The sequence below is a fragment of the Anticarsia gemmatalis genome, chromosome 23 (genome assembly GCF_050436995.1).
Source record: "Anticarsia gemmatalis isolate Benzon Research Colony breed Stoneville strain chromosome 23, ilAntGemm2 primary, whole genome shotgun sequence".
NCBI classification, from domain to species: Eukaryota; Metazoa; Arthropoda; class Insecta; order Lepidoptera; family Erebidae; genus Anticarsia; species Anticarsia gemmatalis.
The window spans coordinates 3,155,806-3,168,574 of record NC_134767.1 but is presented as its reverse complement, the minus strand read 5'-3'; the positions used below and the strand labels follow the sequence as shown (position 1 = coordinate 3,168,574).

The 12,769-nt window shown below is 33.5% G+C and overlaps 2 protein-coding genes across 2 annotated transcripts; both read left to right on the top strand.

Moving 5' to 3' along the window:
• Nucleotides 1-1,765: 1,765 nt before the first annotated feature.
• On the top strand, nt 1,766-2,445 carry LOC142982980 (uncharacterized). Its single transcript, XM_076129735.1, has 2 exons — nt 1,766-1,883; nt 2,267-2,445. Exons 1-2 carry the CDS (start codon nt 1,766-1,768, stop codon nt 2,443-2,445), a joined length of 297 nt encoding a protein of 98 aa, XP_075985850.1.
• Nucleotides 2,446-10,262: 7,817 nt separating this feature from the next.
• On the top strand, nt 10,263-12,493 carry LOC142982978 (uncharacterized). Its single transcript, XM_076129734.1, has 3 exons — nt 10,263-10,392; nt 10,769-10,950; nt 12,308-12,493. The coding sequence occupies exons 1-3, from the start codon at nt 10,263-10,265 to the stop codon at nt 12,491-12,493; spliced, it is 498 nt and encodes a 165-aa protein (XP_075985849.1).
• The last annotated feature ends 276 nt before the right edge of the window (nt 12,494-12,769 follow it).

Here is a 12,769-nt window from a genome sequence, read left to right as displayed (position 1 = left end):
TAGGCGGTGTATTAATTTGACAATAAAAATAACAGGTAAAAAAAAACTAGAAATTCTTCCATTAATTGATATGGTTGCCCATCCTCTAAAATTCTCACTTTTATGAGCTTACATTTGACAAAACAAACCGAATTGTTAAAATTAAGTGCGATATTTCTATGTCTTGTCATGACTAGTGTTTTTTCAGAACTAGTTAACGAATACAGTTAAACTCAATAGATGTAATATTTGTACTCGAACAATCAATGTAAGTGCCTACGATTAACATTGTGTTATTTTGATATTTCATAAATAAGTTGGTAACAAAATTATTTGGAAATAAATTCAAGATACGAAAGTCATGGAAGCTTACTTAAGGAGTTCTACGGAACTGTCAGAAAATGAAAATAATTATTTCTATACGAAAAAATATGTAGTTTGAAACATAATGTGAGACTATAAAACATGGCATTTAAGCAGCAAAAAGTAAATAAATTAATTTAAACCGTAAAGTAGAAAGAAAAAGAAAGTTAAATACACGAAGTCCTAGGAAGTGCTCTTCCCCATTTATGTTACAAAAATGTAAAAGTGACTATAGAAGATGACATTTTTCCAAACACAAGTGTGCAATATACAACCGATATACTTTTTCCGTTCCCTCTTTGGATATCACATAAACATCGGCGGATCGAAGCTACGTATTCTAAAAATACTTTATTCATTACTTGCAGTTTCATTACTAGTGTATTTTTATAAAAATAATGCGATAAAATTAGAACCTTTTTTTAAAGTTTTTAGTGTTATAGAATACATTTGTTACGTCGTTATATCTTTAGTGACTCAAGATGAATATTTGTTTCGTTCACTTAGATCGGTACCAATTATTGATAATTTGCCGTTAGCAAAAGGAATGAGTAGACACTTCTGGATAGGCTGCTTGTTTTCAATGTTATTGGTATCTGTATTTAGAATGATAGGTTCTGTTATATTTTCATATGGAGATGAAAATACAGTTTGGAATGAAGTAGCTATTGACTTATTATGGATGTCACATTTAGTAGGCCAAATAACTATATTCATGGTAATATATTTGTTGTATCTGAGGGTGAAAATAGTAAAACATACTATGATAAATTATGGCTTTGACGATGTTCCATTGAAAAAATATTCACCAAGAAAATATGTTTTCATGTACGAGGCCTTAGTGGATTATTTGGTAGATGCAGATGTTCCTTTAAAAATGATTGTAAGTATTTTTTTTTATTTAGCGTAGTAGAACAATATGGGAGTGTAATAAACAAAAAAATTTTTTCAGATAACTTCAAATTTTTGCGTCACTATACCGAAATTAGTGTATCAGACTTACTTGGTGATTTCGTTATTTAAAACTTATGTAAGTTTAAACGCAGAAGTAGTACTGTAGGCGAAGCTAAGTCAGAATTTTTGTCTGCCTCAAAATCTGGTTACATATCACTGCACTGCTAAATTGTATAATGTGTTCTGTTAAAACTTTTGTATCATTCTATTTTTATTTTACAAATATCAAATCACGCTTTTTTCCTCATAGGTGTAGGCACTCATCAGAGACAACAAGGCTGTATCTAAAATTATTTTCTTTATTTTCCTACCTTTTATGATATTATCCATCAGTAAATTGCTGGTATCAATTATTCTGCAGTCTTGTGGTGTGTAATGTATGTATAGTGGTTGTAGATTCTTTCTTGCTTTAGGGAGATTTTTATTTTGTTTATCTTTACAGGGTTTGTTAGTTAAATTCATATTCTCAATGGCGTTCACTGTGATTGAAACCTATGAGTACATTATATTTTCTATGATACTTCTCGACTTGTTGCAAGATAATTTGAAAAAGATCAAGTCTTTGATTATTTTGAAATGCCTGGAATGTGAGTGTGAGTACATTTTTTAAAGAATGTTTGACGTTTACTTGACACCATACAAAGATAAGACAACATTTGGCCTTTGATAGAATAATAATTATATTACTTTTGGGACACTTCGCGGTTCTTCCCGTAGCAAGATTTCTTCTAGACGATATCCAGCTACGGCGCCTAGTTTCACGTGTTGACTGCCACCGTGGCGCAGTGGTTTAGGTCGCCACTACCATTGCGTCGGGGTCGTGGGTTCCCACACGGAACAATTATTTGTACGATCCACAAATAATTGTTTTGGGTCTGGTTGTACTTTCTGTCCGTTGTTTGTATGTTTGTAAAAGTAAAGTAAAATAATAACTAGAAAAAAAATACACTAAATTTATCTTTTTATGCAGGTGAACGCGAAAGAGAAGATTTACAACTATTCATCGATGTGATGGAACAGCGGCCTCTACAATTTACCTTGTGGCGCATAATACCGATCTCCATGATTGTGTTTCTAAGTTTTGTATCTTTCTGTGTTATTCATATTATGGCTGTTATACAGATAAGGCTTTTTATAGATACCCCATAAACCATTATGACTCTATAATTCTTTATTATTCTTACCAAATTATGGTCTCACTAAAACCCGGGCTTACTTTAGACTATCTTTCCTGATATTAATTTTTCTTATTATACTATTTTATTACCACTGGTAGGTGCTAACACCTTTATTTACAATTCGCTGGCCTTATAATAACATCTTACAACTCAAAACTATAATTGTTTTGTGTAAATAATCAATAAATAGTAGACCAAATAATTATACACATCTCATATAAATTATTAAACCAAAAAGACATTTGTAGCACATGTAATTTTATTTCTTACTTGTAATCAATTTTCTTTATTAATCAATTTGAGTACATCAATATTGTGTTGTTCTAGCTACTTAGCGGTTGTCTGAAATAATGTCACATTACTTAGTAGTGCCATACTCAATAGGGTTCTAATAAAATTACCCTTTAATTTCAACATAAACAAATTGAAAAAGAAAACAAGCTTTTCGAAAATAAAAATCTAACAGTACTAGTTTTTGAAGATGGTGATTTTACACGATAACAATTTTTAAACGTAAAGACTTACATATTTTGAGCAGTTCCTTAAGTGATATAATACCATAACTTGGACAAGGTCGGCAACTTTGATCAGTAGCGCAGTTTTGTACAGTCGGTACTGTCGAGTATCAACAGTTTGGCATTTAAAAAGCACTGTCAAAGTAATTCCTACGGAATCTAACCCGCAAGAGACGCTGATCAGATTTTCAAGCAAATTTCTCGATAGCTAGCCGGTTTTTAAAAGTCGATAGTGGTAATAGAGCTATAGGATCTAATCATTCCTATGCTAGTTAAAATCCTGCGGAAAATGTGGGATTAGTTATATTACTAACATATTATTACATATGTCGGTATAAAAAGAAAAACAATGTTTCAATTCCAAACCCAAAAGTGCATTTTAACACCCATTCTTCGTATTCGTACCTTATTTGGCTACAATATAAACTCAGATAGATCAATAATTCGATTTGTAGCAGCCCTTTACTCATTATTATTGATTTCTGTAATGACGTATTTTTATTTTGCAAAAGTAAATTTGACTATGTTTTATAAAACGTTTACTTTCATAGAATTTGTTTCTTACATTTTAATATCTTGGGTGACCAAAGATGAGTACTTATTACGTTTCTATAGACCTATACCAATTATTGATGCCTTACCGTGTGCAAGAGGAATGAGAAAAACCTTCTGGAAAGCTTTTACCACTTGTGCTGGCCTTGCAGTTAGTTTTAGAATAGCAGGTACATTAATAATTTCATACGGCGAAACCTTAAATCCGTGGAATGATGTCACTTTAGATATTGCCTGGATTGCGAGAAATTTAGGCGCAATGTCCGTTTTTCTGATATTCTATTTTTTATATTTACGAGTCAATATAGTGAAGAAAACAATGTTGCGTTTTGGGTTTGATAATAGCCCTTTGAAAAAGTATTCTCCGAGAAATTATGCTTATATGTATGAAGCTATTATAAATTCTTTAGATGTTGTAGGTACAACTTTGAAAATTATAGTAAGTATACCCATTTCAAAAATATTTGTAAATTTTCAATTTGTCTTACAAAAATTTGATAAAAAAAATACATTAATTTTCTGCCTATTTAAAAAGCTTATGCTCGCATTAAATAAAGTCTATGTGCCTATATTTGTAAGTACATATAATATATTATATAATAAATTGATTCAGTGAATAAAAATAAAACAACTGATGTTAATGAGCAATCAATTATTTTCAGAGAACTGCGCAAAGAAAGAGTGAAATCAAAAAACTTATTTATTCTAATACAAATTATAAATTGTATTGCAGATCACCTTATGCCTATGTTGGACGATACCAAAATTAATCTTTCAAACTTACTGGGTGATTACAATATTCAAACGACAGGTAAAATGTTTTTTTTTGTTAAAACTTTGAATACCGTATTCTGTGAAAATATCAGTATCGTTCTTCAGTAACATATTGATGATGACAGTCATGATGATGGTGATGATGATGATGAAGATGGTGATGATCATGATGATGAAGATGGAGATTATCATGTTAGTGATGATTTTGAAGTTGACGACGATCACGGTGATGGTGAAGATGATGATGATGATGGTGATAAAGACGATAATGATGATGATGATGATGACAATGATTATGACGATTAATTATACTGTATTTTTTTTCCAGAACGGGCTACCAAGATACACACTATCAATGGGTTTAACTGTTATCGAAAGCTATGAGTTTCTGATATTTTCTATGGTGTTATTTGATTTGACTAAAGACGACATCAGAGCTATCAAATGTATCATTATTGAGAAGTGCTTGACATCTACTTGTGAGTATATCTATTCTATTTTTTTTCTATTTTAAAAAAGACAACTCCCGCACTAAGAATTGCTCTTGTGTCGCGGGGACTTTTACAAACATACAACCAACGGACACAAAGTACAATCAGACCCGAAACAATTATTTATGGATCGCACAAATAATTGTTCCGTATGGGAATCGAACCCACGGCCTCCGTCACAGTGGTATCGGCGTGGCGACTTAAACCACTGCGCCACGGAGGCAGTCAAAACAAGTTAAAGTAGTTCATTAGGTGGAAATTTGAAAGTCACTTTCATACATTTGCTATCAATTTATTTAGTTAATAACCAGATACAGATTATCACACACTTATTTATAAAAACTGGCTCTTAAAGTTTTAGGAGTCTGATCTGCCTAGCACTAATTTGCAAATTAACGGAATAGATTATTTTGTGTCTGAGATTATGACATTTTATTAGGATCTTATATTGGCAATGAAAGTCGGTACAATATATTAGGAATTTCGTTAAGGTACTAAAATTATTAATTTTGTATGCAGGTGAGCGTGAACAAGCCGAGTTGCAGCTACTTATCGACATAATGGAACAGCGTCCTCTACAGTTCAACTTATGGCGAGTAGTGCCGATCTCAGTGTTTGTATTTCTAAGCTTCATATCTTTCTGCGTCATCCATATCATGGCTATCATACAAATTAAGTTACATATAAATCGATGATTCAAATAAATGTTCTTTTTATATATTGGTTTTTTGATACATAAATTGTGAGTTATGTTAACCAACTACTGCAGAATCATATAAATCTACCGTTACTGACAAACACACCCAGCAGAAATTACTGAACGCATAAAGCTATTTGCCATGCATGTTCTTTGGATAGAAAGGCAGGACAGAGAAAAGGTTTTTGAAGGGCGGAATACCAGTTATTAAAAATAGCTACAAAACAGAAAATGTTACTATAGAGAATACTTCTTACATAAATGTACATAATATACCTCTCAAAGGTCAACATTAGGTCATTAATCTTGTCATCAAATTCAATCAAAATGAATATTCCATTAATTCCAATAATAATTCTATTCTATTCTATTCTAATTGAAAAAAGCACAACAAATGACTAGGCAACGTTATTACCTGTATCCAAAAATATTCATCAATAACGCGAAACAACGAATTGAATTTTTATTCCGCTCAATAAGTAATTACATTAATAACAAGGTAATACTCACGCTATGTATTATTCCGATCACCGTTACTTATTCCGGTCTTGCTTAATGAAAAATAAATAGGTTGACGAAACAGAAGAAACTCTTGTTCTAGTATACTCACTTATTACAAACAATATTGTGGTGATTCAAGTTCGAAGACATTCTAGAAAATGACGAATTCTGAAACCAGTGTGTGCAATTTAAAGCCTTTATTTGTCTTAAGATTTTTTTTCGGTTTCCACATTGACGTCAATTCATTCAAACTTCGCTTACTAACAAAGCTTTACATCGTAATTTTTGTTCCAACTTGCATGTATCTAAAATTTATATATTTGCCGCAAATGAGGCTTTTTCATAGATGTATAACTCCAATAGAATATCTGTTGCTTTCTATATTGTCGGTAGCGACTAGAGACGAATATGTGTTTCGTTTTTACAAATGTATTAATGATTTAGATACTTTACCCGGTGCTAAAGAGTTATATAAATGGTCTTGGCGATTGCTATCATTCATGTTACTTGTCTTGTGTTGCTGTAGAGGCCTTCACGGTTATATAGTTTACCAAGGCCGAAACTTAAACTTTTTAGATTTGTTATTGGACAATATAGTCCACTCTGTTACTTGGATATCAGTGACTCTCGGTCAATTCGGCACTCTATTGATCTTCTACTTGTTGTATTTTCGAGTGAAGGTTATTAAAAATACTATGAAGGACAAAGGTTTTGATAGCTATCCGGTAAAAGTGTATACGGCGGAAAAATACGGGCACATGTATGCAGCTCTTGTTGATATTATGGATGATATTGATTTTCCTTTGAAGTTGTCGGTAAGTTTCGTTGAGAAATAAACATATTCGCTTATCTTATTCAGGTCTTTCTTGACACCTTAGCTTGTCCTACAATGTCTGCGACAGAAAATTTCAATGGGTTTTACTGTTTTTTCAGATTGCTATCATTCTGGGTACCACAGTACCGAGTGCGGTTACACATTTATTCAATAACGTATCATATTTTAAAGAAAATGTAAGTCAATTTTTATATATCTTAGTCTTCTTTAACTGACGCTGCTTTGGGTAGTTTTCTGTATGGCTGCTGCAGGCTTACTCCCGACAGTATTGAGTCGTTAAAACTACGATTTGACATTTGTTCGATCCAATCGAATTTGAAAGTGACTGTATTAAAGACTCCTATATGTATCAGCTGTGATGAATAAAAATCCTTTTATCTTTATTTCAGGGCTTGGAGTTAAGAAGAGCCGCCATAATGGTACTTACAGTAATTGAGACCTTGTATTTCGTCCTAGTTATAATGGTATTACTAGATTTGATAAAAGACGACATGGATGTTATGAAATCTATCATTGTGCATAAATGCATCACCTCAGCCGGTAAGTTGATGAGGGACAAGAACTGCTTCCGTGGCGCAGTGGTTTCGTTCCACGCCGCTACCATTGCCTCGGCAGTCGTGGATTCGATTCCCACACGGGACAATTATTTGTGCCATCCACAAATATTGTTTCGAGTCTGTTTGTACTTTGGGTTCTTTGTTTGTAAGTTTGTAAAAGTCCCCGCGACACAAGAGCAATTCTTAATGCTGTCCTTTTAAAAATGGTCTTTTTAAAAATAAGAAAAAGAAAGAATGAAGGCATAGCTCGATTCTCTACCACTATCGACTACCGACAACCGGCTAGCTATCGATAAATTCTGAATGACAATCTAATCAGTGCTCCTAACGGGCGTCGTAGGAACTATTTTGGCAGTACATTTCAAATGTCAAACTTATACTCGACAGTACCAAATGTAGAGATTCGCGCTACAAGTCCCTAGAAAGTAGTTTTTGAAACAGCAGCGCTATAATACTTAACAATTTTTTTTAAGGTAGCGAGCCTTATTGAACTTGTAACTTAAATAAATAAGTCTTGCAGCATATGTTAAGGGGCGCTGATCAATCCATTTGCTGGCTGTAGAAAATTGTCCCCTGAAAGCAAATAATAAAGGCCTCTTTCGATGTCAATTTATTTATTCCGATGCATATACATAATAATATGACGTTACATTTACGGCAGTCTTGAACAACTTTGCTCCTAGGTGTTTGTTAGGTTAGAAGTTATTCTAACCATGCTATTGATGAATTAACTCTGATCTAGCAGTGGGACAGTAATACTGCCGTCGTAAATCTAAACACAGTAACTTCAAAATATGCGTTTTGAGAAAAACGCGGTTGAAGTTTAATGGTTAATTTTTGCTCTCATGAAGATACTAATTATTGTATATTATTTCATGCAACTTTTAATGTTAGTGTATAGTTAAATCTTTGATTCTGTATATATATATCTAGTATATTATTATTGTATAAATAATAAAATTAGATAATGTGTTTTAAGCTAGGGTTATAATATAATATTTTTTTCTTTTTTAAGTTACAACACGGTAACTCAACGGTTACTGTGTTGTAACCAAGTTTTACCTATTACTGTGTTGTAACTTTGTAAAGATATTAACATTAGGGGAATTACGACACAGTAAGTATGTACATACTGTGTTATAACTATGTTTCTTAGAAATACGTATAAAATCAGTAATACAGTAAATGAGATACTGTGATTTATTCAAGTATTTGTTGTTTATCTTTGAACAATATTTTATACGCAATCACAGTAACTGAAGAAGCCGTGTTATAATCAAGCAAAAAAAATAAAATTTAAATCTATTCACGTTAAAAAAACACAGTTAGTAGTTAGATACTGTTATTTAATTTAAAATAACACAGATACTGTATTTTTTATTAAAAAAAATTTTTTTTTTGTAAAAATACTGTGTTTTTATTTAATGTATTTCGGTAACTATCCATCGTACAAACAAACCGAAAACTTTCTCAAATAGCCCGCGGTCTCCTGATTCCAAAGAACTAAACAAACTATAAACACAGTAACTTGAGTTACTGTGTTTACATTTACGACGGCAGAATATGTTACTTTTTACAGACGAACGCGAACGAAATGAGTTGAGGCTACTCGTCGATCTCATGAACCAACGTCCGATAGAGTTCAATGTATGGCGCGTGATACCGATCTCAACTTTCATGTTCCTAAGTTTTGTTTCTTTTTGCATTATAAATATTATGGCTATAGTGCAAATCAATTTCTTTATTAAGGAATAAATGTGTTGTAAATGATTTAATTTGCAATATTGTAGCTGACATTTTTAAAATAAGATCAAATTATAGTGTGATAAAACCAAAATTGTTGCTTTTAATTTTAATATGATTTGTACAATGTTATTTGCGTCCGACATCTTAGTAGCTTTCAATGCAGAGCCCGCGGCTGACGAGGTTAACATGATTTAGAATAACACGTCAAAGGCCTTCGGGCGGCTTGAACAACTTTGACACTAGGTTGACCACTAACCATACGATAAGAAGAAGAATAGAATTTAGAACACATTGATCCACAGGTATATGTAGCTAACGGAGGCTTTTTAGTACAGTTACTTTAATTTGAAAATACTACAGAATGATTAACTATAGCAGTGATAGTACTGAGGCTTAATGGCATTAAGTTAGGTTTAATAGCGGCTCCCATGCAAGTGATCGATGCCGAGTCAACAGTTCTTGAAGGTATGCAAAGTTTCCAACCCGCACTTGGCCTGCGTGATAGACTCAAAGCCTAACCCCTCCCTTATTCCGGAGGAGACTCTAGCGCAGCAGTGAGACATAAAAGGGGGAAAAAGTTGTCGGACTATTTATGTTTCTAATAAAACAAAGTAAGACTAAATCTAAACTCAGACCTGTGAACACAATTAGTGAAGAAAGTTAATCAGTTATTTTAAACTAACATTCGATTCAGTATTATTATTTTTGTTAATTTACTAAGTGCGCATCAGTTAAAAGGTTTTTTTTACTTTATGATTGTCATTCCATTAGTAAGAAGTTATTAGAAACACATTGGATAAATGTACATAAAAAAAATCCAAAAAAAATATTATTAAAAAAAGTTGTTACGTTCTCCTGGCCGATATTTGGCTACGGCGGCCAGATTCATTGAAACTAACCAACTGTGTAGAAGTTTGTAAAGTGTCTAAGTGTGTGCACAATACACAGGTACACTCTCTATTCCTTTACTCACATAGCCAAGTGGAATGGCTAAACCGCCACCAGCGAGAGATAAGGCACAGGACCAACAGTTTTACGTTCTCTCCGAGGCTCCTGCCAACTCGAGCAATATCTGAGATATTCTCGACAGAAAATCTCAGAATAGACTTTTGGCTGCCGAATGCGCCACAGTCAAAATATTAGAAAAATGTTGTCGCAACAAAAACTAGTATGCAATATAAGACCAATCATTTTAATCAGATTCATATTTGGACATTATCAAAGACAAGTCGAAGAAGCTTCGATTCTTGGCTAATATTTACAGAATAATAACTCTGCCAGTACTGTTATATTGTTGTGACAAATTCATTGGCATATTGGGAAGAGGTCATAAAACATCAATTTACTTGAACTACATATTTTGCTATATAATGTCTGCCTGCACGAAAGATGAATACGTATTTCGATTTTTCAAAATACTACCACTTACAGACAATCTACCGTTTGCTAAAGATATCCGTAGAACGTTTTGGAAGCATTGTGCCTTTATAATCGTAATAATACTTGTTGTCAGAATCTTACACATGTACGTATATCTTTTCAATGTAATAGATATTATATTTTATACAAAGGAAAGCACTATCGGTCATATATTTTTCACTATTCTTTGGGTGGCAAATCAATTAGGAAATGTTGAAACTGTGGTGATTTTTCTACTTTTATACTTGCGAGTGAAGATTTTAAAACATACTGTGAAGGATAGAGGATTCGATGATGTTTCGCCACAATATTCTCCAAAGAAATACGTGGAGATGTATGAAGAATTGGTAGATGCTTTGGATGATATTATTTTGCCTTTGAAGTGGAAGGTAAGAGTAATTTAAACGTGTCGTGAAGATTTTGTTACAGATTCAAAATTTAGTAGAGAGCCTGAACATACAGGTTATGATTTATTTGGAGTATTAATAATGACGCAATCGGGCAACCGTGCTATGAATAAGTCTGCGGGAGACTAACGATGGTCTGAATACTGTAATTTTTAGTTTTAATTTTTACTCGATAGATTTTAATATAACGCGTTATGTTTTGTTTTATTTTGCAGTTTTCTATCTACATCATGATATCGGCATCAAGATTTGTCTACATATTCTCCTTAAGAATATCTTCAATGAAACAAGATGTATGATTTTTTTGAATTTATTGCTACCATAATATGACTACTGAAGCTGTTGCAGATCATGAAGTCTCGGGTTCAATAGCCAATTTAACACACACACTCTATCGCGCACGAAACAACAATCGCGCGTGAAAAAGCGCGCGTATAAAGGGTTTGCAATGGGAAAGGAAAGACCACGCGCCGCACTCATCAGTCAAGCCCGCGAAGAAAATCGCGAGCAAAGACCGCGCTGCTTTTCTGCGCGTAATATCGCACGATCCTAAGAACGTGCGATAGAGTGTGTGTGAAAAACTGACTATCTCCTGAGCCAAGTGCTAACTTGGTATTTCTAAAGTTGTATTTATTTCAGGGCTATTACGTTAGGGAAGGCCTTTCTCTGCTCCTTGGTATTACAGAAACTAACCTAAGTTTGGTGTTTGTAATAATTTTACTTGATTTATTGCAAAGTGAACTGAGGACGTTGATGATTTTTACCACTCAGTCAATTTTGACGTGCACTAGTAAGTATGTTTTTTATAAATTAATTAACGTACTATAACTGTCTAATTGCTGGGCAAGAGTAACTCAACTTTCTGAAGAACACTTCAGAAAGTTGATTTAGATCGTGAATACAGAACGTTTTTCTAGTGCAATTTGCTTTCGTGTATCGTTTTAAAGAATTAGCAAGCATCGCGATCTAAAAATATATATTATTTTACTGTAAAAACCAGAAATAAATATTTCTTACACTCACGTAACTTGGAAACGTCCTTAGTGTGTTTATTTAGTTTCAAACCTTAAAATATTTACCTGGAAGGGAAATTCTTAAAGTAGTTCTTAGTTAGTGCCCAGCACATTCAAAGCAGGAGCAGAGCACTAGCCGAGGACAAATTCGTGTTGAAGTCTTTCGAAGTCTGTTAACGCTTCACAAACTTGTATTTGGCTTGCATGTTCCTTTAGTGTACATCCATCTTTAGATTTTTCGGATGTTACCGTTACTGAAAGTGTCTTCATACTCTTCATTCTTCAATTATTTGTTTCTACTTTCTGTGCTTGAAAATAACACCCAGTCATTCTCATTTACAGATGAGCGTAAACGGGCTGAACTACAAATGATCATAGATGTGATAACGGATCGTCCTATGGCGTATTTAAAATGGCGTCTCTTTCCTCTGTCAATAAAAGTGTACCTGAGTTTCTTCTCTTTAGGCATCGTGCATATTATAGCCATAGTGCAGATCATGAGTTATAAATAGTATTTCTTCATTCATTCACCGTATAGTAAGTGGTTAAACTAGTCTCAAAGTTAATCAGGCTGCTCGATGTCCATTGCGATGGCTTAGCGACTGTAATCTTAATGAAGAAGAAAAACTGAAATATTGAGACATTTAGCTCATAGGCGGCCACCCACGTCACCGGTCGGCGGCACCACGGCAACCCTTGGCGCGGTCACTCCATAGTTGGGTGACCGCATAGTAGTATTTGAAATGGGCGTCTCCGTGCTTCGGAGGGCACGTTAAAAGTCGGTCCCG

Bases quoted from the DNA above. Each gene is read 5' to 3' on its own strand.
- LOC142982980 (XM_076129735.1), top strand. From the start codon at position 1,766: ATGGCGTTCACTGTGATTGAAACCTATGAGTACATTATATTTTCTATG. The intron at 1,884-2,266 runs GTGAGTGTGAGT...CTTTTTATGCAG, and splicing joins TATTTTGAAATGCCTGGAAT to GTGAACGCGAAAGAGAAGAT.
- LOC142982978 (XM_076129734.1), top strand. From the start codon at position 10,263: ATGCGCCACAGTCAAAATATTAGAAAAATGTTGTCGCAACAAAAACTA. The intron at 10,393-10,768 runs GCTAATATTTAC...CAAATCAATTAG, and splicing joins CGAAGAAGCTTCGATTCTTG to GAAATGTTGAAACTGTGGTG. The intron at 10,951-12,307 runs GTAAGAGTAATT...AATAACACCCAG, and splicing joins TTTTGCCTTTGAAGTGGAAG to TCATTCTCATTTACAGATGA.